The sequence below is a fragment of the Acomys russatus genome, chromosome 28 (assembly GCF_903995435.1).
Source record: "Acomys russatus chromosome 28, mAcoRus1.1, whole genome shotgun sequence".
Taxonomy (NCBI): domain Eukaryota; kingdom Metazoa; phylum Chordata; class Mammalia; order Rodentia; family Muridae; genus Acomys; species Acomys russatus.
In genome coordinates, this window is record NC_067164.1 from 36,261,760 (window position 1) to 36,283,855 (window position 22,096).

At 44.8% G+C, this 22,096-nt stretch overlaps 1 protein-coding gene across 1 annotated transcript; it reads left to right on the top strand.

Annotated features, from left to right (window-relative positions):
- Positions 1–2,622: 2,622 nt before the first annotated feature.
- On the top strand, positions 2,623–17,248 carry Prim1 (DNA primase subunit 1). The gene is made up of 12 exons (XM_051170535.1): positions 2,623–2,791; positions 3,365–3,522; positions 6,333–6,439; positions 6,504–6,577; positions 7,884–8,020; positions 9,474–9,532; positions 10,282–10,391; positions 11,487–11,578; positions 11,744–11,882; positions 15,129–15,198; positions 15,805–15,893; positions 17,094–17,248. The coding sequence occupies exons 1-12, from the start codon at positions 2,689–2,691 to the stop codon at positions 17,246–17,248; spliced, it is 1,293 nt and encodes a 430-aa protein (XP_051026492.1). The 5' UTR covers positions 2,623–2,688.
- The last annotated feature ends 4,848 nt before the right edge of the window (positions 17,249–22,096 follow it).

A 22,096-nucleotide genomic window follows, 5' to 3' on the forward strand; every position in this document is an offset into this window, starting at 1 on the left:
TAAATAGGGGTAAAACAGGAGAGGAGCTGGGTGAGGGCTGGACTAGCCAAGCTAAGAATGTACAAAGTACCCTTACAGAAGCCTACTACGTTGTAAGCCAACTAAGATATAATCACAGGGGATCTGATGCCCTCCTCTGGTATCCATAGGCACCACTTGCAATGATGCACACACACACACACACACACACGCAGGCAAAACACCCACAAACACATAAGTAAATACGTTTTTTAAAAGCTATGTCATTGGGAGCTGGAGAGATGGCTCAGAGGTTAAGAGCACCAACTGCTCTTCCAGAGGTCCTGAGTTCAATTCCCAGCAACCACATGGTGGCTCACAACCGTCTACAATGAGATCTGGTGCCCTCTCTCTGGTGTGCAGGCACACATGTGGGCAGAATACTGTATATATAATAAAATAAAAATAAAACTCTAAAAAAAAAGCTATGTCATTTACATGTATGACATTGACAAAGAATAAACAAAAGATATTCTAATAAAAATTGTGGGGGAGAAATAGCTCAGCACCTAAAAGCACTGGCTGCTCTTCCAGGACCCCAGTTTGAGTCCTACCACCCACAGGGTGGCTCACAGCCGTCTATTACTTCAGTTTCTGATAATCCTCTTATAACTTCTGTGGGCACTGCATGCATGTGATACACAGACATAAAGTAAATAAATAAATCCTAAGAAATGATTTTAAAAGCACACTATGGCCCAGAAGCATGCACAATGTTGTATATTAATTAAAAGTCAAAATAATAACCAGCCTGGTGGCATACGGTAATGAATGATCTCTGCACCTGAAACACAGAGGCAGGAGAACCCCCAATTTGAGACCAACCTGGGCAACAAAGCAAGACCCTGTCTTTTTTTTTTAATTAATTAATTTATTATTATGTATACAGTGTTCTATCTGCACGTACACCTGCAGGCCAGAAGAGGGCATCAGATCACATTATAGCTGGTTGTGAGCCACCATGTGGTTGCTGGGAATTGAACTCAGGACCTCTGGAAGAGCAGTCAGTGCCCTAGACCTCTGAGCCATCTCTCCAGCCCCAAGACCCTACCTTTTAAAAATATATAGTTAAAATAAAACAGAAGAACCAGGTGCAGTGGTACACGCCTGTAATCCCAGCACTCAGGAGGCAGAGGCAGGTGGATCACTGTGAGTTTGAGGCCAGCCTGATCTACAATGAGTCCAAGACAGCCAAGGCTACACAGAGAAACCCTGTCTCAAAACACCAAAAATAAATAAATAAATGAATGAATATATAAATAAATCAAACAAAACACAGTAGTGTCAGTGCAAAATTAAACAAACAAACAAACAAGCAAAAAAAAAAAAAAAGAACTCTGACCAATGTCTGCAACCATTGCTCAGAAAATTAAGTTCTTTTGTTTTGTTTTGTTTTGTTTTTTCTAGACAGGGTCTCAGAACTTGCTCTGTAGACCAGGCTGGCCTCCAGCTCTCAGAAATCCACCTGCCTCTGCCTCTTGAGTGCTGAGATTAAAGGCGGGTGCCACCACCACTAGGCTGAAAACTAAGTTCTTAGGTTTAACTTTACAAATAGTGCAAGAAATAAACCCGCTGTCAAACTTGCAGGAACCAAACTGTTCTCTCCAGTGATGGTCTGGTCCAAATAACAATGGGTTCAAAACAGCAATTCCCTAAGTGCCAACAACTTCTTTAATTTTGTTCCTAAGTCCAATTTTGGTGCAACAAGAGAAAATAAAATGTGTCTTCCTGCTTCTAGTTACATGGAGCCCTCTTACTACAATCTCTCCTGAACCAGCAGCTTCCAGTCAGATGCCATCTCTTTTCCTTTAAGCCTTCTCCCGCCTTTGTATTTATTTTTAATTTTAAAAAAATTAAAAATTTTAAAATAGCCAGGTGTGGTGTCTTTATATGTATGAGTGCTCTACGTGCATGTACACCTGCAGGCCAGAAGAGGGCACCAGATCTCATTATAGGTGGTTGTGAGCTACCATGTGGTTTCTGGGAATTGAATTCAGGACCTTTGAAGAACAGACACCGCTATTTATTTATTTATTTGTTTGTTTATTTAGACAAGGTTTCTCTATGTAGCTTTGGCTGTCCTGGACTCGCTTTGTAGACCAGGCTGGCCTCGAATTCACAGTGATCCACCTGCCTCTGCCTCCCAGAGTGCTGGGATTATTTTTATTATTTATTTTATTTTCTATGAAGCTCCCGCACTCCTCTGGATTTTTGTGTTTCTACCAAAAGTGTATGATGGTGGCTGACTTACTTGCCATAGAAAGCTCGGACTAAATAGCCTTTGGTGTTTCTCATTTGGTCTTCATTTCGAATCTAGTAATTCTATGACAACTTTCCAAAATCTCTTTAAGAGACATTGATATTATTTCTAAAAACATTAGTGTTTTGCACAGGACCTTTAAAAAATCCTATCCTTACTAATCTAAGTCAATATGCTAACGGTCTCTCCTTTTCGGCGGGGGTGAGGTGGGGTGGGGGTGGGTGGGGAGGTGGGGAAGCCCTGTTGCTAGACGGACTAAGATGCCTTCAGAAAGAGCTGTCGGAGGCTTGCTGGAACTACAATTCCCAGCGGTCCCTGCGGCGGCGCGCCTTCAGTGTGTATCCGGCGGCGTCCTGTGCTGTTCCCGCCAATTTTTCTGTCAGTCTTGTCCGGATCTAGTTCCTTGCTTCATGGAGTCGTTTGATCCCACGGAACTGCCAGAGCTACTCAAGCTTTATTACCGAAGGCTCTTTCCCTACGCCCAGTACTATCGCTGGCTCAACTATGGCGGAGGTGATGGAGGCTGGGAACGGGATGGTTGTGCGGCCGGAGCGGTGTGTGAGCATATTCTGGTCGGGGTGTCCTTGAGTGGCTATAATGGTCCTGATGTGGAGTGCCTTCCTGTATTATCTCCATCCCTCCCCCGCCACTTCTAAGATGCAAAGACAGACGGACCAAAGGACCATACTGCCTCATCGGTGGAGAAGGTGCCTCTCTTCTTCCTGGGACCTGGCTGCAGGTCACACCTCCGTGCGTGGAAGAAAGGCACCCTTTTCACGGACGACAGGCACGGTTCGCTAGCGCATGTGGAATAGCACAGCCCGTTTAGAACAGCGTTGGGCACAAGGACACTCATTAAAAACATTCTAGAGAGTCTAGTGACTCATGTATGTAATCCTTACATTTGGGGGGGGGGGAGGCTGAGGCAGTTGAATTTTCATGAGTTCAAGGCCAGCCTGAACTACCTGGTAAATTCTAGGGCAGCCTAGGCTACACAGTAAGGCCCTGTCGTTTTCAAAGTATATGTGTCTTCCTGTTAGTTAAGGTTATATAATGCCCAAAACTGAACTTAAAATTCCTTTGCAGTGACAAAGAATTACTTTCAACACCGTGAATTTTCATTCACCCTGAAAGATGATATTTACGTTCGCTACCAGTCCTTCAACAGCCAGAGTGATCTGGAGAAGGAGATGCAGAAAATGAATCCATATAAGATTGATATAGGCGCCGTCTATTCTCACAGAGTAAGGGATCTTTTTTTTTTTTTTTAAATGTATTTAATTTTATTTGGTACATTGGTACGAGGATATCAGATCCCTTGGAACTTGGAACACAGTTGTGAGCTGCTATGTGGGTGCTGGGAATTGAACCTGGGTCCTTTGGAAGAGCAGACAGTGCTCTTAACTGCCGAGCCATCTCTCCAGGCCCAGAGTAAGGAATCTTGTCTGTATTTTCTGTAATGATCCAGAGTGGGTTGGGGCCCCCATGTTTTGAAGGTAATGTTTTAGAGTTTATTATAGTTGATGAAACAGTTTTTTGTTGTTGTTTTATTTTGTTTTGTGCTTTTGGTTTTTTTGAGACAGGGTTTCTCTGTAACCTTGGCTGTCCTGGACTTACTTTGTAGACCAGGCTGGCCTCGAACTCACAGCAATCCACCTGCCTCTGTCTCCCAAGTGCTGGGATTAAAGGCGTGAGCCACCACTGCTCAGCTGAAACACGGTGTTTTTTACAAGTAAATTTTAGTCTTATTGTAACACTCTACTGACTGAAAGTCACAGCATAAAGGAGGAGAGGCCAGTCTGAAATACGTGAGGCCATGTCTTAAAAAGAAAAAGATTCTTGCTGGGGTGGTGGCACATTCCATTAATCGCAGAGGCAGGTGGATCTCTTGAGGCTAGCCTTGACTACAGAGTAAGTTCCAGGACAGCCAGGGCTGCAAGAGAAACCCTGTGTGTGTGGTGGGGGTGGGGGCGGGAGGGGGCTGACAACTTTGATTTGGTTATAAAATAAATTTATATTCAAAAACAGTAAGGCCCCTGTCTCAAAAAAACAAACAAACAAATAAAAAACAGTAAGGCAGGAGAGATAATTCAGTTGGTAAGGAACTTGAAGGCTTGAGTTGGGGGTCCCTAGTATCCCTGTAAAAAATACTTCAGGCAGGGACAAAAAGATCCCTGGAGTTGGCTGGCCAGGCAGCCTAGCTGAGTCAGGAGCTCCAGGGTCAGGGAGAGACCCTGTCTCAGTAAGATGGCAAGTGGCTGAAGAAAACACCAAACCTCCACCTTCGGCATACACACACAGACACAGGCATGGACAGACAGACACATGCACCTTCACACACACACATATGTGTACCTGTGCACACACACACATATGCACCTGCATACACACACATGCACCTGCACACACACACATATGCACCTGCACACAAACACTAAACAATAAGTAGAGACATTTTTGTTAAGTTTCTCAGAAAAGGAGCTAGACCTCAGACAGTCAAAGAGCAAAGAGTTGTGTGAGCCCCTGCATTTGTTGCCCCGGGGCATGGGAGACTAGCACCGCTCTAATTTTTTTCCTAATGCCTGAGACCTGGAAACTCTTAAGATTTTCTGTCAATCTCTTCTCTCCCTGCTTCTAAAGCTGAACAGTATATACCCTTCCTTGTCTGCTCTGATAGACACTGAGGGACTCTTTCAGAACCCAAAGTCTTCAAAAGTGGGTGGAGATATATTTTTTCTAAATATCCTACCCTTTTCCTTTGAAATATGTTATTTCTGGGGATCTCAATGCTAGGTTATTAAACTCTTTTCTTTTGCAGTCTTTGTTTGTTTTTGTTTTTGTTTTGTTTTTCCAGACAGGGTTTCTCTTGTAGTCCTGGCTGTCCAAGACTTGCTTTGTAGATCAGGCTGGCCTTGAACTTACAGAGATCCACCTGCTTCTGCTGGGATTAAAGGTGGGCTCCACCATGCCTGGCTTCTTTTGCAGTCTTAACCCACCCCACCCCCCTCACCCCACAGGATAGAGGTGTGTCAAGCACATGGCCATGATGTTTTTACCGAGAAGTGCTTCGGCTGACCATTTTCTTAGGGACTCTCTAGATTTTGTCAGAATAAAATCTCCACTAGCAGAGACCTTTGTTCAGTCACTGGTCTGTCTCAGAGCCTGGAACAGTGCTCAGCGTGTCTTGTCAGATTCTTCTGAAAGGAACCTAATCTCACAACAGCTGTGAGGAGAGGGGCTGGGTCTCTGGCGGAACCAATAGCTCCAGCACTTACTCTGGACCTGAGTTCACACCTCCAGCATCCACATAAGAGTTGATCATGTGCACCTCAGATGTATGGGGTAGAGGCAGGAGGGTCACTGGGGGGAGTTGGCAATCAAGGGTGATGTGGGCTACATGAGACCCTGTCTCAAAAGAACAACAAAGACTCACTTGAGATAATTTTTAATCTGTTGAAGGGATCTAAAATAAGTATATGCTTATTGTTTGTATCTACAGTAGCAAGGACAGATTTTTAAGACACCCTGCAACAGGGCATGATTTGTACAGATGTTTCCTTATTAGAAACCTAAAATACCTTTATTATTTCTATCAAGTGAATTCATTACACCTTCTTTTAAATCTTTTTTGTTTGTTTATTTATTTATTTATTTATTATGCTTACAGTGCTTCACCTGCTTTCCCACCTGCAGGCCAGAAGAGGGCACCAGATCTCATTATAGATGGTTGTGAGCCACCATGTGGTTCCTGGGAATTGAACTTGGGGCCTTCGAAAGAGGAGCCACTGTTCTTAACCTTTGAGCCATCTCTCCAGCCCTACGCCTTCTTCTAAGTAGATAAAAAAATAAAAACTAAAAAAACGAAACAAAACAAAACAAACTAAAAAAAAAAAAAGAAAAAAAGAAAAACTGTCATCGGTTCAGAGTGTGTGAGATCCAGAGTGCTCAAAGTGTCATAGAGATGGTATTCTGCAGCGTCTTTGACTGGTTTCTTTCCCCATGTGAGTAGGCATGGGCAGCTCTGACAGAAACTTGATGTGTTTTGTGTCCGTAGCCCAGTCAGCACAACACCGTGAAGCTGGGGGCTTTCCAGGCCCAGGAGAAGGAGCTCGTCTTTGACATTGACATGACAGACTACGACGACGTAAGGAGATGCTGCAGGTAAGTGCTGGCCTGCTGGGGTAGGTGACTGTCACCGACAGTGAGTAACGATGGCTGTGCTCAGTTCTGCAGACATATGTCCCAAGTGCTGGACCCTCATGACGATGGCCATGCGCATCATAGACCGAGCACTGAAGGGTATGTATCAGAAAGTGTGCTTTCCCTCAGCCTCTGTCTTTCACTATCAGATCTCACACGTCTCTAGTATTTTCCCCTGAAACATAAGAGGGAAAAGAAAAGAGAAAAAACTGTATTGAAAACATTAGGGGCTGGGCATGGTGGCGCATGCCTTTAATCCCAGCACTCGGGAGGCAGAGGCAGGTGGATCGCTGTGAGTCCAAGGCCAGCCTGGTCTACAAAGGGAGTCCAGGACAGCCAAGGCTACACAGAGAAACCTTGTCTCGAAAAAACAAAAATAAAAGAAAACATTAGTACAGCTGTTGAACAAACCAATGTATACTCCCCCAATACAGTCCGCGGTGAATCAACTCTGTGCTAGCTACTAGGAGAAGTGAGGAAATAAAAAGAACAGTCATAACCCAGGCTGGCTTTGAACTTGCTGTGTTGCTAAGGATGACCTTGAACTTCCTGTTCCTCCTACCCTGACCCCGCCCCTGGACTGGTTCCCAGCAGCTGTGTAGGTTGGCTCACAGCTGCCTCTGGTGCTAGCTCTAAGGGATCCCGTAGCGCCCTCTGGCCTCTGCAGGCGCCATCACACGTGCTCATACCCAGAAACACACACAGCCGGGTGGCGGTGATGCACACCCAGCAGAGGAGGCAGAGGCAGGCAGCTAGACAGAGCTCTGTAGGGCCTCGTCTATAGACAACCAGGGCTCCACAGAGAAACCCTGTCTTGAAAAACAGTAACAAAAACAACCCAAAACCATCCTGGGTTAACATAAGACCCTGTCTCAAAAGATACCCTCCACGAACCTGGGAGTGGACAATGAGAGTGCTTGTGGGAAACATGAGCTCTGGGTAAGCAAAAACTAGATTGTAGAATTATCTTAAAACTTATTATTTCTGGGCTGGAGAGATGGCTCGGAGGTTAAGAGAAGTGACTGCTCTTTTAGAGGTTCTGAGTTCAATTCCCAGCAACCACATGATGGCTCACAACCACCTATAATGTGACCTGATGCCCTCATCTGGCCTGCAGGTGTACATGCAGGCAGAATATTGTATACATAATAAATAAAATAAAATGAACAAATTCTGAAGCACATGTTTTTAAAAAAAAAAAAAAAAAAAGCTTATTATTTCTGGCCGGGCAGTGGTAGCGTACACCATTAATCCCAGTACTTGAGAGGCAGAAGCAAGTGGATCTATGAGTTCGAGGCCAGCCTGGTCTACAGAGAAGTTCCAGGACAGCCAGAGCTATACAGAGAAACCCTGTCTCGAAAAACCAAACCAACAAAAACCAACTTATGATTTCTGGCCTCCTCAGAGGACTTTGGATTTAAGCACTGCCTCTGGGTGTATTCCGGAAGGAGAGGTGTCCATTGCTGGGTCTGTGATGAGTCTGTCCGAAAACTGTCCTCTGCCGTACGCTCTGGGATAGTAGAGTACTTGAGTCTTGTGAAGGTGAGCTTCTCTTAAATAACAGTTTTCATGTCTTTTTCTAGTAGGTATTACCCAGCCTGGAACTTTTAGAAACACAGAAAATTATCTTTTATAGAATTCATATCTTAGAGTAAGTGATCTTAGAAATGATCGCTTACAGTCATAGTAGCTACTTTTTAAAAGATACGCACACACACACAGAGAGAGAGAGAGAGAGAGAGAGAGAGAGAGAGAGAGAGAGAGAGAGAGAACTCAGGCATCTGTGGTGGCTCACAGCCATCCATAATGACATCTGGTGCCCTCTTCATGCAGGCAGAATGCTGTATAAATAATAAATCAATCTTTTTTTAAAATTTCATTTCTCATGGATGGAGAAAGGACTCCCCTGGGGCCCCATCCCTTCCTGTAGAGCTACTTGGGGCGGGGCCTGTCATTTTCATCAGTGGCTAAACTCACAAAGACCTGAAAGTTGTCAGGTGCGGCAGCACACACCTGTAATCTTGGCAGAGGCAGAGGCAGGCAGATCTCTGAGTTCAGGGCCAGCCTGGTCTACAGAGTGAGTTCCAGGATAGGCAAGGCTACACAGAGAGACCCTATGTCAAAAAAAGAAACACCTGAAAGTCGGACAAGGGACTGATGGGAAGAGGGGTTTCAGTGGGGGGCGGGGGGAGGACAAGGGGCTGATGGGAAGAGGGGTTTCAGTGGGGGGGGGGAGGGGGTAACTAAGATCCATCGTGTAAGGTGTCTCATGCCCACAGTCCCAGCCCTTGGGGCACTGAAACAGGAAGATGGCTGTGAGCCTAGCCTGGGCTGTGATATGAGACCCTGTCTCCAGCAACAGTAACAAAATGCTAAGCATCTTGTTGCTAAGTGCCCTCCTTTGTAGCAAAGAGAACATTAATTTGCTCTTCTAGTTCATTTTCTCAAAGAAAGTTGGAGGTACTTTTTTCTGTGCTGGAGAGATGGGCTCGGTGTTTAAGAGCACTCACTTCTGTTGCAGAGGTCCAGTTCCTGCCAGTCTGACTGCCTTAGGGCCTTTTCGGCTATACTCTTGCGGTGCACATACATGTACTTGGGCACACACATATACAAAAAAATAAAATACATTTTTTTAGATAGCAAAATAGCACCCAAGTTTCTGTACTTCACAATTTAGCCACTATCTCTGGTTTTATATAGCTTTAAGTGGGATAATAACATTAAAAATGTTTTAAGAAGCTGGGCGTGGTGGCGCACGCCTTTAATCCTAGCACTCTGGAGGCAGAGGCAGGTGGATCGCTGTGAGTTCAAGGCCAGCCTGGGCTACAAAGTGAGTTCAGGATAGCCAACGCTACACAGAGAAACCCTGTCTCGAAAAAAACAAAACAAAAAAAAGTTTTAAGATAATTTATGCTTTATAATATACATAAAGTTTTTTGTTTGGTTTTTTTTTTTTTTTTTTTTTTTTTTGGTGTGTGTGTGGTTTCTTTTTCAGGGTGGTCAAGATGTTAAAAAGAAAGTTCACCTAAGTGAGAAGCTTCACCCTTTTGTCAGGTCTGTTCGAAACCCCACCCCACCCCCCAGGGCCTCTGGTTTGCTATGTGTGCTTCTAGAAGGGTCCTAATGTTAGTTTTCACCACTGAATAATGTTTTTAGTAACAGTTGTGGTTAACAGCCTCCTATTTTACATTGTCCTATTCCAGTGTGTTCTACTATCGTTTTCCATGATCTTTCGGACTTAATGAGAAACATGACAATATTTCCTTTCTTTTTTTTTAATTTTTAATAATTTTTTGGTTTTTCAAGACAGGGTTTCTCTGTGTAGCCTTGACTTTCCTGGAACTCCCTCCCTCTGTAGACCAGGCTGGCCTCAAACTATATGTGTGCCACCACCGCCCAGCTGTTGCCGTATTTTGTTTTGTTTCATGACAGGCTCTCTGTAGAGATCCTCCACCTCTGCCTTTATTTAATCCCAGCACCGGGGAGGCTGAGGCAAGCCTGGTGTACATAGACGGTTCCAGGGTAGCCAGAGTTACACAGTGAGACCCTGTCTCAAAATAAAATAAAAATGCTTTAAAGAAGCAAACATTTCCCAAATACCTACCTACCCTGTGGCAGGTACACGCTGGGCTCTTCCCTTTTTCAGTGTCTAGTCTTAACACAATTAACTGACAAAAGGGTCTCATTCTGTTTATCTGGTTCAAAAAGTACAGGAAATATAAGCAGTGTCCTCCAGTAAGATTGCCCGTGTGTCCTGTGTTGTTAATGCTGTTGGGACTTTGTCCTTACTTTTATTCCTACAGAAGATCTATAAACATAATTAAAAAATACTTTGAAGAATATGCTCTAGTTGGCCAAGATATTCTTGAAAATAAAGAAAACTGGGATAAGATTTTAGCCCTTGTTCCTGAGAATATCCTTTGTTGTGCTTACTTTGTGAGCCAGTCGTGTCTGTCTGTGACATCACAGGTGTGTGCTGCTTGTATGGTCTCTGACATCACAGGTGGTCTCTGACATCATAGACGTGTGCTGCTTGTATGGTCTCATATGTCCTAGATATTTAACCTTTTGTTTTACACAGTTACCTCCTGTACTTCTGCATTTTGGTATCACTGGGCTACAGTAAGAATGGGAGGCTGGAGAGATGGCTCAGAGGTTAGGAGCATTGTTTCTTTCAAAGGACCTAAGTTCAATTCCTGGCAACCACATCATGGCTCAGGCCATCTATGCCCTCTGCTGGCATGTAAGTGCACATGCAAATAGAGCACTCATACATAAAATAAATAAATAAATCTTTAAAAATAAAAAATACAATAAAAGGGGCCATTTTGTAAAATAGTTTTCGCATTTTACCAGTTGTTCCTAGAATTAATGGATAAAGAATGAGGAGCCATTTTTGTCTGGATATGTACAAGACCAGGAAGACTTTCTTATGTTGTAGTAGCTTACAATCATTTCAGTATTCTTTCTTTCTTTTCATACCACTGCTACAGTTTTACAAGGGAATTTTTTTGAAGATTTATTGATTTATTTTATGTATTTGAGTGCTATATCCACATGCATACCTGCCCGTCAGAAGAGGACATCAGATCTCACTTTAGATGGTTGTGAGCCACCATATGGTTGCTGGGACTTGAACTCAGCACTTCTGGAGGAGCAGCCAGTGCTCTTAGCCACTGAGCCATCTCTCCAGCCTTACAATGCTACAGTGCCTACTGTTATGTTTTAGGGATCATTAATAGCTTCTGAATGTGTGGAGCATCACCATCCTTGTAATAATACATTCTACAGACTTATTTGGTTTTTTTGGTTTTTCAAGACAGGGTTTCTCTGTATAGCCTTGGCTGTTCTGAACTCACTTTGTAGACCAGGCTGGCCTCGAACTCACAGCAATCCGCCTGCCTCTGCCTCCCAAGTGCTGGGATTAAAGGCGTGCGCCACCATGCCCAGCTACAGACTTATTTGTTGAGTTACCCCCAAATGAATATGCTCCTTAATGATGCATCACCTCTTCACGATGAGCTTCAGAGAGGCTTTCAGAAGTTCCACAGTTCGTCTCAGCGCTGGGAGCACTTGAAGAAAGTGGTCAGCACATCTCAGGTAAGCGCCACTGGGACCTGCTTTTATGAGTGTCACAGTACAACCCCTACCCCTAATTGAGTCACGACTGGTTTTACTTGGTCCTGACCTTTCTTTTTAACCATCTTTGGAGAGGTGCCCAACGGTTCCTTCTGATCCTCATGGTGGCCTTACATCTGCTTATAGAACACAAAGAACGAGAAGTGTGGCCCCTGGCTGGAGTGGGAGATTGTGCTCCAGTACTGCTTTCCACGCCTGGACATCAACGTGAGCAAGGGCATGAATCATTTACTGAAGAGCCCTTTCAGTGTCCACCCTAAAACAGGTACAGTGCAGAGACGGTGAGGGGACCAAAGAAAGGGAAGCATTTGTTTCCGCATGGGGTCTCACTGGCTAGCTCTGGCTTTGTAGAGTGCTTGCCTGGCACGCACAGCCCTGGCTTTTATCCCCAGCACCATAAACTGTGTGATGGCACAGGCCTATAATCCTGCTAATTAGGAGGTGGACACAGGAGGATCAGAAGATAAAAGTCATCAGCAACGTGGAGTTTGAGGCCAGCCTAGGCTATATGAGAACCTTATCTCACCCCCTCACCCCTCAAAAAAAGGAAAAGGAAAAAACTATTATGAAAAAACAAACTGAAGCCTAGTATCTCTCTGCAATTCCAGCACTCGGAAGGTAGAAGCAAGAGAGCAAGAAGTCTGGGAGGTGGGCGAAGGAGGCGCAGTCATGCTTGGCTACATAGGAAGTTCCAGGCCAGCCAGGGCTCCATAGGGCATCCCATTTCAAGAGAAATCACTGTATGCTCAGCTCCCAGATGTGAATCGTTACGTATTGTCCCAGATAGATTTATACCATGTCCCTTAGGAACATAGATACATTTAAAGGAATATCATTTACTTTATTATTGAGCAAACATCAGAGTGTGTGTGTGTATGTGTGTGTTGTTGTTGTTGTTGTTTGTTTTTGAGGCAGGGTTTCTCTGTGTAGCCTTGGCTGTCCTAGACTCACTTTGTTAGCCAGGCTGGCCTCAAACTCACAGAGATTGACCTGCCTCTGCCTCCCAAGTGCTGGGGTTAAAGGTGTGCACCACTGAGCCTGGCTATCAGAGTATATTTTTATACAAACTAAGCTGCTTGTGCTGGAAAATATCTTATAATATCACCATTGTCTGTGTAGCCCATTGACCAAAATATCATTATGGACACATGGTGGTATGTTGAATGATTATTAATATTTAATCTTGAATTGTTATTTTAGTGAAATCAGCAGATTACTTCTTAACCAGCTTTATACCCACAGACAGATCAGCATCTATTTAATTAGCCTATAGAACAATGCTGCAATAATTACTCCATCATAAACCTCTGTGCTAGTATAGTTTCTTCTCATTCAGATTTCCTACATTTTACTTACTTTTTTTTTTTTTTTTTTTTTTTTTTGGTTTTTCGAGACAGGGTCTCTCTGTGTAGCCTTGGCTGTCCTGGACTCACTTTGTAGGCCAGGCTGGCCTTGAACTCACAGCGATCCGCCTGCCTCTGCCTCCCGAGTGCTGGGATTAAAGGTGTGCGCCACCATGCCCGGTTTACTTACTTTTAAATCGTCTCCTAGGGCTGGAGAGATGGCTCAGAGGTTAAGAGCACTGGCTGCTCTTCCACAGGTCCTGAGTTCAATTTCCAGCAACCACATGGTGGCTCACAACTATTTATAATGAGATCTAATGCCCTCTTCTGGTGTGCAGGCATACATGCAGGCAGAAGACTATATAAATAATAAATAAATAAATAAATCATCTCCTAAAGCCGGCCGTGGTGGCGCATGCCTTTAACCCCAGCACTCAGAACGCAGAGGCAGGCGGATTGCTGTGAGTTCAAGGCCAGCCTGGTCTACAAAGTGAGTCCAAGGCCAGCCTGGTCTACAAAGTGAGTCCAGGACAGCCAAGGCTGCACAGAGAGACCCTGTCTCGAAAAACCAAACAACAAGAATCATCTGCTAGGCCTGGTTCATTTCTCTTATTGTCTCCCAGTCTTCTCATGGCTCCATCCTCTCCTTCCTTCTCTTTCCCTACCCCTCACTCCATCAAGATGTCCTACCCTCGTCTCTGTATTCCTCAGCATCGGCTAGTTTGTTTTTGTTGACAACACAGAGAACTAATGGTGACATGTTTACACAAACTTGAGACAGGAGATACTTAGAATAAACATCACAGTGCAATGTCCCCATTGAAACCAGATAGTGGGGTAGAGAACTCAACATTTGAATGAAGAAGAGTTGTACACAGTCCTCAAGAACATAACTCCAACAATGGTATATTTCCAAAATGCCTTGTAAAGATGCCCAATGTGGGACTGGTGAGGTGACAGCAGGTAAAAGGCCTTTGCCACCAAGCTTGCTGACCTAAACTCAGTTTTCTAGACCCACATGGTTAAAGGAGAAAACCAACTCTTATAAGTTGTCCTCTGATTTACACACACACATTAAATAAATGTTTAAAAAAGAACCTTTTGGGGCTGGAGAGATGGCTCAGAGGTTAAGAGCACTGGCTGCTCTTCCAAAGGTTCTGAGTTCAGTTCCCAGCAACCATATGGTGGCCCGCAACCATCTATAATGTGATCTGGTGCCTTCCTCTGATGTACAGGTGTACATGCAAACAGAACACTGTATACATAATAAATCTTAAAAAAAAAAAAAACCTTTAAAAATTACACACACACACAGGAGCTAGAGACTGCTCAGTGGTAAAGACCATGTACTGTTCTTCCAGAAGACCCTACTGTCTCAGTACTTAGAGCTTTCAAAAGTTCAAGACCAACCTGAGCTGCGTAGTGAGACCTCAGTTCAAAACAACCTTAGTGTGGTCGCTCATGTATATAATCCATCCCAGTACTCAGGCAGAGACAAGAAGGTTGTTGCAAGTTCAAAGCCAGCTTTCTCTGCATAGCAGTGACTTCAAGGACAGCTAGGGCTGTAGAGTGAGACTCTGTCTCCAAAAACTAAGTTTAAAAGCTCTTATAATAGCAAAATCTTTGGAGACCGGGCATGATGGCACATGCTTGTAATCCCACCACTTGGGAGGCAGAGTCAGGTGGATCTCTGTGAGTTCGAGGCCAGCCTGGTCTACAAAGTCCAGGAGAACCAAGGCTACACAGAGAAAACCTGTCTCAAAAAAAAAAAAAGAAAAAGAAAAGAAAGAAAAGAAGAGCCGGGCGTGGTGGCACACGCCTTTAATCCCAGCACTCGGGAGGCAGAGGCAGGCGGATCGCTGTGAGTTTGAGGCCAGCCTGGTCTACAAAGTGAGTCCAGGATGGCCAAGGCTACACAGAGAAACCCTGTCTCGAAAAACCAAAAAAAAGAAAAAGAAAAAGAAAAAAAAGCAAAGTCTTTGGGGGGAAAATGTGTGTGATGTGGGCAGTGGGAGAGAAATGTGTGTGCGTGTGCACGTGTACAAGCACGTATGTAATGCTAAGGAGGTTATTAAACTATATCCTCAGCACTTTGTAAAATTTTAGCCAAGCATAATTCAGAGACACAATAACCTACAATCGAGCGTTTATAACTTTGGTTCTTACAGGTCGCATTTCTGTGCCTATTGATTTCCAGAAAGTGGATCAGTTTGATCCGTTCACTGTTCCAACCATCAGGTATGCTCCAGGTCACTGGTCATCCTTTGTTTGTGACTATCTTTTCTGAATTTTCAGTGGATTGTACTCGATCCCTGGATAGAGAAATGGGCACATACTATGATGCAGAGGCAGGGGGATGACAGGCTCTATGTCTGGGAATGGGAGTGAAGCTCCACTGGTGGGGATATATATTGTAGTCCACACCTGTAATCTCGGGCCTCAGGGAGTGGGAGTAAAACAAACAGGAGCTCAAGGCCGTCCCTGGCTATATAGCAGGTCTGAGGCCGACTGAGAATACATGCGCCCTGGCAGGGTTGGCTGAGTGGCAGAGCACTGGCCCAGCAGGTGCCTGAAGTCAGTCTCCGTCACTGCATTCCCCAGTCTGTACTATCATAGGAGTGTGAAAAACTCTGGAACTTGTTCCGCCTCAAATTTAGCTAGGCTGTCGGCTCGTTCAGGGCCAGGAGTGGTAGGTACCCAGGGCTGTTTGCACACTAAGACAGTCGCTCTACGGCTAAGCCACACCTCAGGCAGATGGTTTTTCACAGACTTTGAGTTTCATATGCTAGTATGTCAATGGGGTCAGGTGCCCACTGTAAAGTCCCCTTTTTCTGTTCCCTGTAGTGCCATCTGCCGAGAGTTGGATGTGGTTTCCACTAAAGAAGAGGAAAATGCAAATGAAGCTGAACCTGACGGCAAACGTAGAGTCAGAGGTGAACTGATGTGCTGAGGCCGCACTCTAACACAGATTTGTTATTTTTTATTTTTGGTTTTAGTTTTAGTTTTTGTTTTTCAAGACAAGGTTTCTCTGTGTAGACCAGGCTCGCCTCGAACTCACAGAGATCCGCCTGCCTCTGCCTCCCGAGCGCTGGGATTAAAAGTACACACCACCAAGCCTAGACTCTTTTCCTATTTTATCCCTTTTAGGCCTGTGTTTTCTATCTGCCAGAGCTAAGACTTTGAGCACTGTGACAAACAAAGGGTTGGGGAGGTTCCTTTCTTTCTTTCTTTTCTTTTTTTTTTTTTTTTAAGTCAGCTTTCAAGAGAATGTGCTGCTCTTGCAGAGAACAGGTTCGGTTTCCAGCTCCCACACTGTAGCAGCCAACTCAGTTGCAACTCAAGTCCCAGGGCGGGTCTACTGCCCTCTTCTGGTTCCCATAGGCACTGCATGCATGCTGCGCACAGACACATTCAGGCAAACACTCATATACGTGATATAAAAATAAAGTCTAAGGCCGGGTGTGGTGGTGCACGCCTTTAATCCCAGCACTCGGGAGGCAGAGGCAGGCGGATCGCTGTGAGTTCGAGGCCAGCCTGGTCTACAAAGTGAGTCCAGGATGGCCAAGGGTACACAGAGAGACCCTGTCTCGAAAAACAAAATAAATAAATAAATAAATAAAGTCTAAAAGCCAGGCGTGGTGGTGCACACCTTTAATCCCAGCACTCGGGATGCAGAGGCAGGAAAGACTCTGTGTTCGAGGCCAGCCTGGTCTATACAGTGAGTTCCAAGACAGCCAGGGCCACACAGAGCAACTGTGTCTGTCTCACAAACCTTGGGGGGAGGGGGATGGCTGCGAGCAGCAGTGGCTTTGTCCAGCTTCCGTTGTGTGGTGGGTCTGTCTAAAGTTCCTTACGTCTTCTGGACTTCATTGTGGTAGGTGGTCTGTCTGCGTTTAGAAATCCTCCCATTTCTTCTGAGTGTGATCTCTCCTAACGCCCCTGTCTGACTCTGCAGCCCTTTTGTTCTCTGACCAGCCCCTTGCTTTGCGTCCCCTCCCGCTTCCTTTGTATCGGGTTGGCTAAGGGTTTGTCAGTCTTACCAACTTTCTCAAAGAACCAGCTCTGTTTGTTTTAGAGTATTCCTGTTCTTCCTGCCAATGTGCTAGTTATAATGGGCATGTGTTACCATTTAGATTATAAGAAGACCAGTCTGGCACCCTACGTGAAAGTCTTCGAGCAGTTTCTCGACAACCTGGATAAGTCCCGGCAGGGGGAGCTTCTCAGGAAGAGCGGTAAGAGCATGGTGCTCTCCTGTGTCTGCAGGAGCTTCTTAGTCCAGATAGTTTAAAGCTCCTGGAAATGAGCCACTGATTATTTCTAGTCTTATTTATTTATTTACTTACTTACTTATTTATTTTAAAAGCTCGAGCCCGGCATGGTGGTGCATGCCTTTAATCCCAGCATTTGGGAAGCAGAAGCAATCAGATCTCTGTGAGTTCGAGACCAGCCTGGTCAACAAAGTGAGTCCAGGACAGCCAGGGCTGCACAGAAAAACTCTGTCTTGATAAACAAATCTTTAGAGAAAGAAAGAAAGAAAGAAAACAAAAAGTATTGATTCAACACAGGCACGGGCCTGCAATCCCAGGACGTGAGGCAAGGGGAGTCAAGAGTTCAAGGCCTTTAATCCCAGCACTCAGGAGGCAGAGGCAGGCGGACTTCTATGAGTTAGAGGCCAGCCTGGTCTACAGAGCAAGTTCTAGGACAGCCAAGGCTGCATGGACCAGAACTGGGAACTCAGTCTCAGTGTGCAGACGACACACACTTCTACTCTCATGGAGATGGAGACAAGAGGGACGTAAGTTCAAGGCCAACCTGCAGTAAACAGGGTTTTCCCAAAAGAGTTCTAATTCCCCATGTCAGGGTACTCTTTAGTGGCCCAGGAGGAAGAATTTTCATAAGGAGAGATTTTGCTAAGAGCAGAGCGTTGGAAAAGGGAGAAATACAGTTCTCCCTCTATGGATCAAAGCCAGGCCTTGTACATACACACCAAGCAAATGCTCCTGAGTTACAGCTGAGCCCAGGGTTGTTTATCCTGACTGAAGGAACAGAACAGGCAGAGGCAGGAAACTAGGATACACTTTCAAGGTTTTCAAATAGCATAGCCAACGGGGGACAGGTGTCAGAAAGTGACAGGACATGTCTGAAGAAGCATGCTGAAGCCAAAATACAGGCGGTCTTAAATTCCAGGTGTAGGAGTCCAGGTCTGCACAGGGACAGGAAAATAGTAAGGCCTTTTAAGAAGAAAATGCCATGATTGTTCTCTCACTAAGAGCAAAGCGGGCTAGGCACCCCCTACATTGGCAGTGCTCTCGCCTAGCATGGCCGAAACTTGGGTTCACTGCACAGCACCACTCACCCTTGAGCGGTGAGAGCAGGAAGATCGCACGCTGGGCCGGGCCGTGGGGGGCCTGCCAACCTGAGTTCAGTCCCCAGAGCTCATATGGTCGAAGGAAAGAACCACATTAGCAAGTCATCCTCTCACCTCCGCATGTGTCCCCCACTCCTGTGGGAGCCGGTTCCTCCACACACGATAAGCAAGTCAGTGGGAAACAGCTCAAGCAGGCGAGGCCGGAGTGACACCTCAGTGTAGGCTCTGTTTCTTAACAATTAAACTTTATTATACAACCCAACTAGCTTACATAAGAAGGAAAAAAGGTTAAAGGAAAAAAAGAGTCAACCTTCCGGTATCCGTTCCATGGGACGGGTTCTTAGGTGTCTCTGTCCTTTGTGCTGGTCCAGCCTGTTTGCTGATCCACATGCTCTCAAGCCTGGTCTGAACCTGCTGCTGCTCTCTCCTCCCCACCTGCCTGCCTGAGTCACATGCGAAGGGCAGCCCCCTTCTCCTGTTGAGGGTCCATTAAAAAAACAATAGTCCAGGTGGGGTTCCCAGGTCTGCTTCCTGAATTCCAGGCCCAGAATGGCTCCACTCAGTCTGTCACAAGGTATTCATAGGGTGCCTACGGGTAAAGCCCGCCAAGACTGCTTCCACCTGTGACAAAGCTTAGTCTTTCCCACACCTCAGCAGCTAAGAGTGGGGCTAAGTTCCCAGCACCCACACTGGGCAACTCAGCCATTCATGACTCCTGTTCTAGGGGCCCCAGGGCCCTCTTTCAGCCTCTGTTTGTTTGTTTTGGTTTTTCGAGACAGGGTTTCTCTGTGTAGCCTTGGCTGTCCTGGACTCACTTTGTAGACCAGGCTGGCCTCGAACTCACAGCGATCCGCCTGCCTTTGCCTCCTGAGTGCTAGGGTAAAAGACGTATGCCACCATGCCCAGCTAGAGTGAACAATTTTCAAAAAAAACTGATAAATATTCTGGAAAGTAGTAGTAATATTATAGAAATACCAACACCACTCCCACTTCATTTTTAAAAAAGATTTATTTATTAAGTATACACTATTTTGCCTGCATGTATGCCTGCATGCCAGAAGAGGGCACCAGATCTCATTATAGATGGTTGTGAGCCACTCTGTGGTTACTGGAAATTGAACTCAGAACCTTTGGAAGAGCAGACACTGCTCTTAACCCAGGAGCCATCTCTCCTGCCCTCCCACTTCGTTTTTTTATTTTATTTATTTATTTTGTAATTTATGTGCATTGGTGTGAGAATGTCAGATCTTAGAGTTACAGACACTTGTGAGCTGCCATGTGGGTGCTGGGAATTGAACTCAGGTCCTTTGGAAGAGCAGGCAGTGCTCTTAACCACTGAGCCATCTCTCGAGCCCCCCACTTCGTTTTTTAATTTCATTTGTGTTGAACTCCAAAGTGCTTGTAGTGAACACTCAGATGTCTTTATTGGATGAACTTTAAAAGCCTCCTCATTGCTAGTATTCCAACTAGCCATATCAAGTCCTTTGATTTCTTTTAAACCACTGGGTGTGTGTGTGTGTGTGTGTTTGCATACACATTTGCCTCAGAAGACAACTTGTGGCAATTAGTTCTCTCCATCCACCCACGTAGGTCCTGGAGAGTGAACTCAGATCTTCAGGCTTGGCAGCAAGCGCCCTTACCCACTGAGCCATCTTGCCAGCCAAGTCCTCTGTATTCTCATTCTGTACTGGGCTTCAACTAGTATGAAACAAGTCTGTATATGATGTGCATTTAATAGACGCATTAAACAAACCTGATTATGTAAATGGTTTTACTTTCATTTACTAATTCTTTCATTTAAAAAACAATATTTTTAGTTTAAAATTTTTGTTTTCTGGGGACTGGAGAGATGGCTCAGTGGTTAAGAGCACAGACTGCTCTTCCAGAGGTCCTGAGTTAAATCCCAGCAACCACATGATGGCTCACAACCATCTGTAATGTGATCTGATGCCCTTTTCTGGCCTGTAGGTGTACATATAGGCAGAACACTGTATACATAATAATAAGTAAATAAATCTTTAAAAACAAATTTTTTATGTGTGGCATACGCCTTTAATCCCAGCACTCGGGAGGCAAAGGCAGGCGGATCGCTGTGAGTTCGAGGCTAGCCTGGTCTACAAAGTGAGTCCAGGATGGCCAAGGCTACACAGAGAAACTCTGTCTCGAAAAAAACAACAAAAAAAAACAAACAAAAATATTTTTTTGTTTACTTTTGTTTCTGGTGGTGGTGCATGCCTTTAATCCCAGCACTTGGGAGACAGAGGTAGGCGGATCGCTGTGAATTCAAGGCTAACCTGGTCTACAGAGTGAGTCCAGGACAGCCAAGGCTACACAGAGAAACCCTGTCTTGAAGAAAAACAAAAACACAAACAAAGAAACCACACTCGGGAGGCAGAGGCAAGTGGATCGCTGTGAATTCAAGGCCAACCTGGTCCACAAAGCGAGTCCAGGACAGGCAAGGCTACACAGAGAGACCCTGTCTCAGAAGAAAACAAATAAATAAATTTTTGTTTTCTATTTTGTTTTAGATTTACAAAAAGATTTCTGAAGAAAACAACTCCCATGAAACCAACATGAACGCCTTTCTCTTCAACCATGGACCAGATGCTTTAATAAACACAGCAGAATTGTCCATGTGCCTTAGTCCTTAAAGCAGATTTGCTTTTCTCAAGAAATAATTTATGAGCCGGGCGGTGGTGGTGCACGCCTTTAATCCCAGCACTTGGGAGGCAGAGGCAGGTGGATCACTGTGAATTCGAGGCCAGCCTGGTCTACAAAGCAAGTCCAGGATAGCCAAGCCTACACAGAGAAACCCTGTCTCAAAAGAAAAAAATTTATTATATTGAATAAATTTCCTGAGACCAAAAAGAGTGTCAAAGATCTTTGAAAGAAATAATAAATAAATCAGGGATAAGTAAGCTGAGAAAGTTTGTAAAATTTAATATAGCAAAAATATCTGCCATGCGCAGTAGGGCATACCTGTAATCCCAGCACTCGGGAGACAGGCAGGTGGATTGCTGTGAGTTCAAGTGAGTTCAAGGCCAGTGTGGTCTACAGAGTGAGTCCAGGACAGCCAAGGCTACACAGAGAAACCCTGTCTCAAAAAAAATAAGATTATGAGTTTCATAGAACCGTTTTCCTTTTATTCTTTTTATTGTGACATCTCATAATCTCATATATACATTTATATCATTATACTTTTTTTTCTTATCACCTTCTTTCCCCCAACAACCTTCCCTTTGGCTTTCATGTCATGTATATCTTTTTTTGTTGTTGTTGTTTGTTTTTTTGTTTTTTGAGACAGGGTTTCTCTATGTAGCCTTGGCTGTCCTGGACTCGCTTTGTAGACCAGGCCGGCCTCGAACTCACAGCGATCCGCCTGCCTCTGCCTCCCGAGTGCTGGGATTAAAGGCGTGCGCCACCACGCCCGCCTTCATGTCATGTATATCTTTTTGCTCATTTATTCTTCCTTAAAAATTATTTTTATGGGCCTGGAGAGATGGCTCAGCAGTTAAGAGCACTTTTTGCTGGTCCAGACGTCCTGAGTTCAGTTTCTGCCAACCACATGGTGGCTCACAACCATCTGTACTGGGATCTGGTGCCCTCTCCTGGTATACAAGTGTACATGCAGACAGAGCACTAATATGCAAAATAAATAATTTTTTAAAAATATTTTTAAATGGATAACTAAACCTACCAAAATTTACAAAGATGAAGCCAGGCAGTAGTGGCACATGCCTTTAATCCTAGCACTTGGGAGGCAGAGGC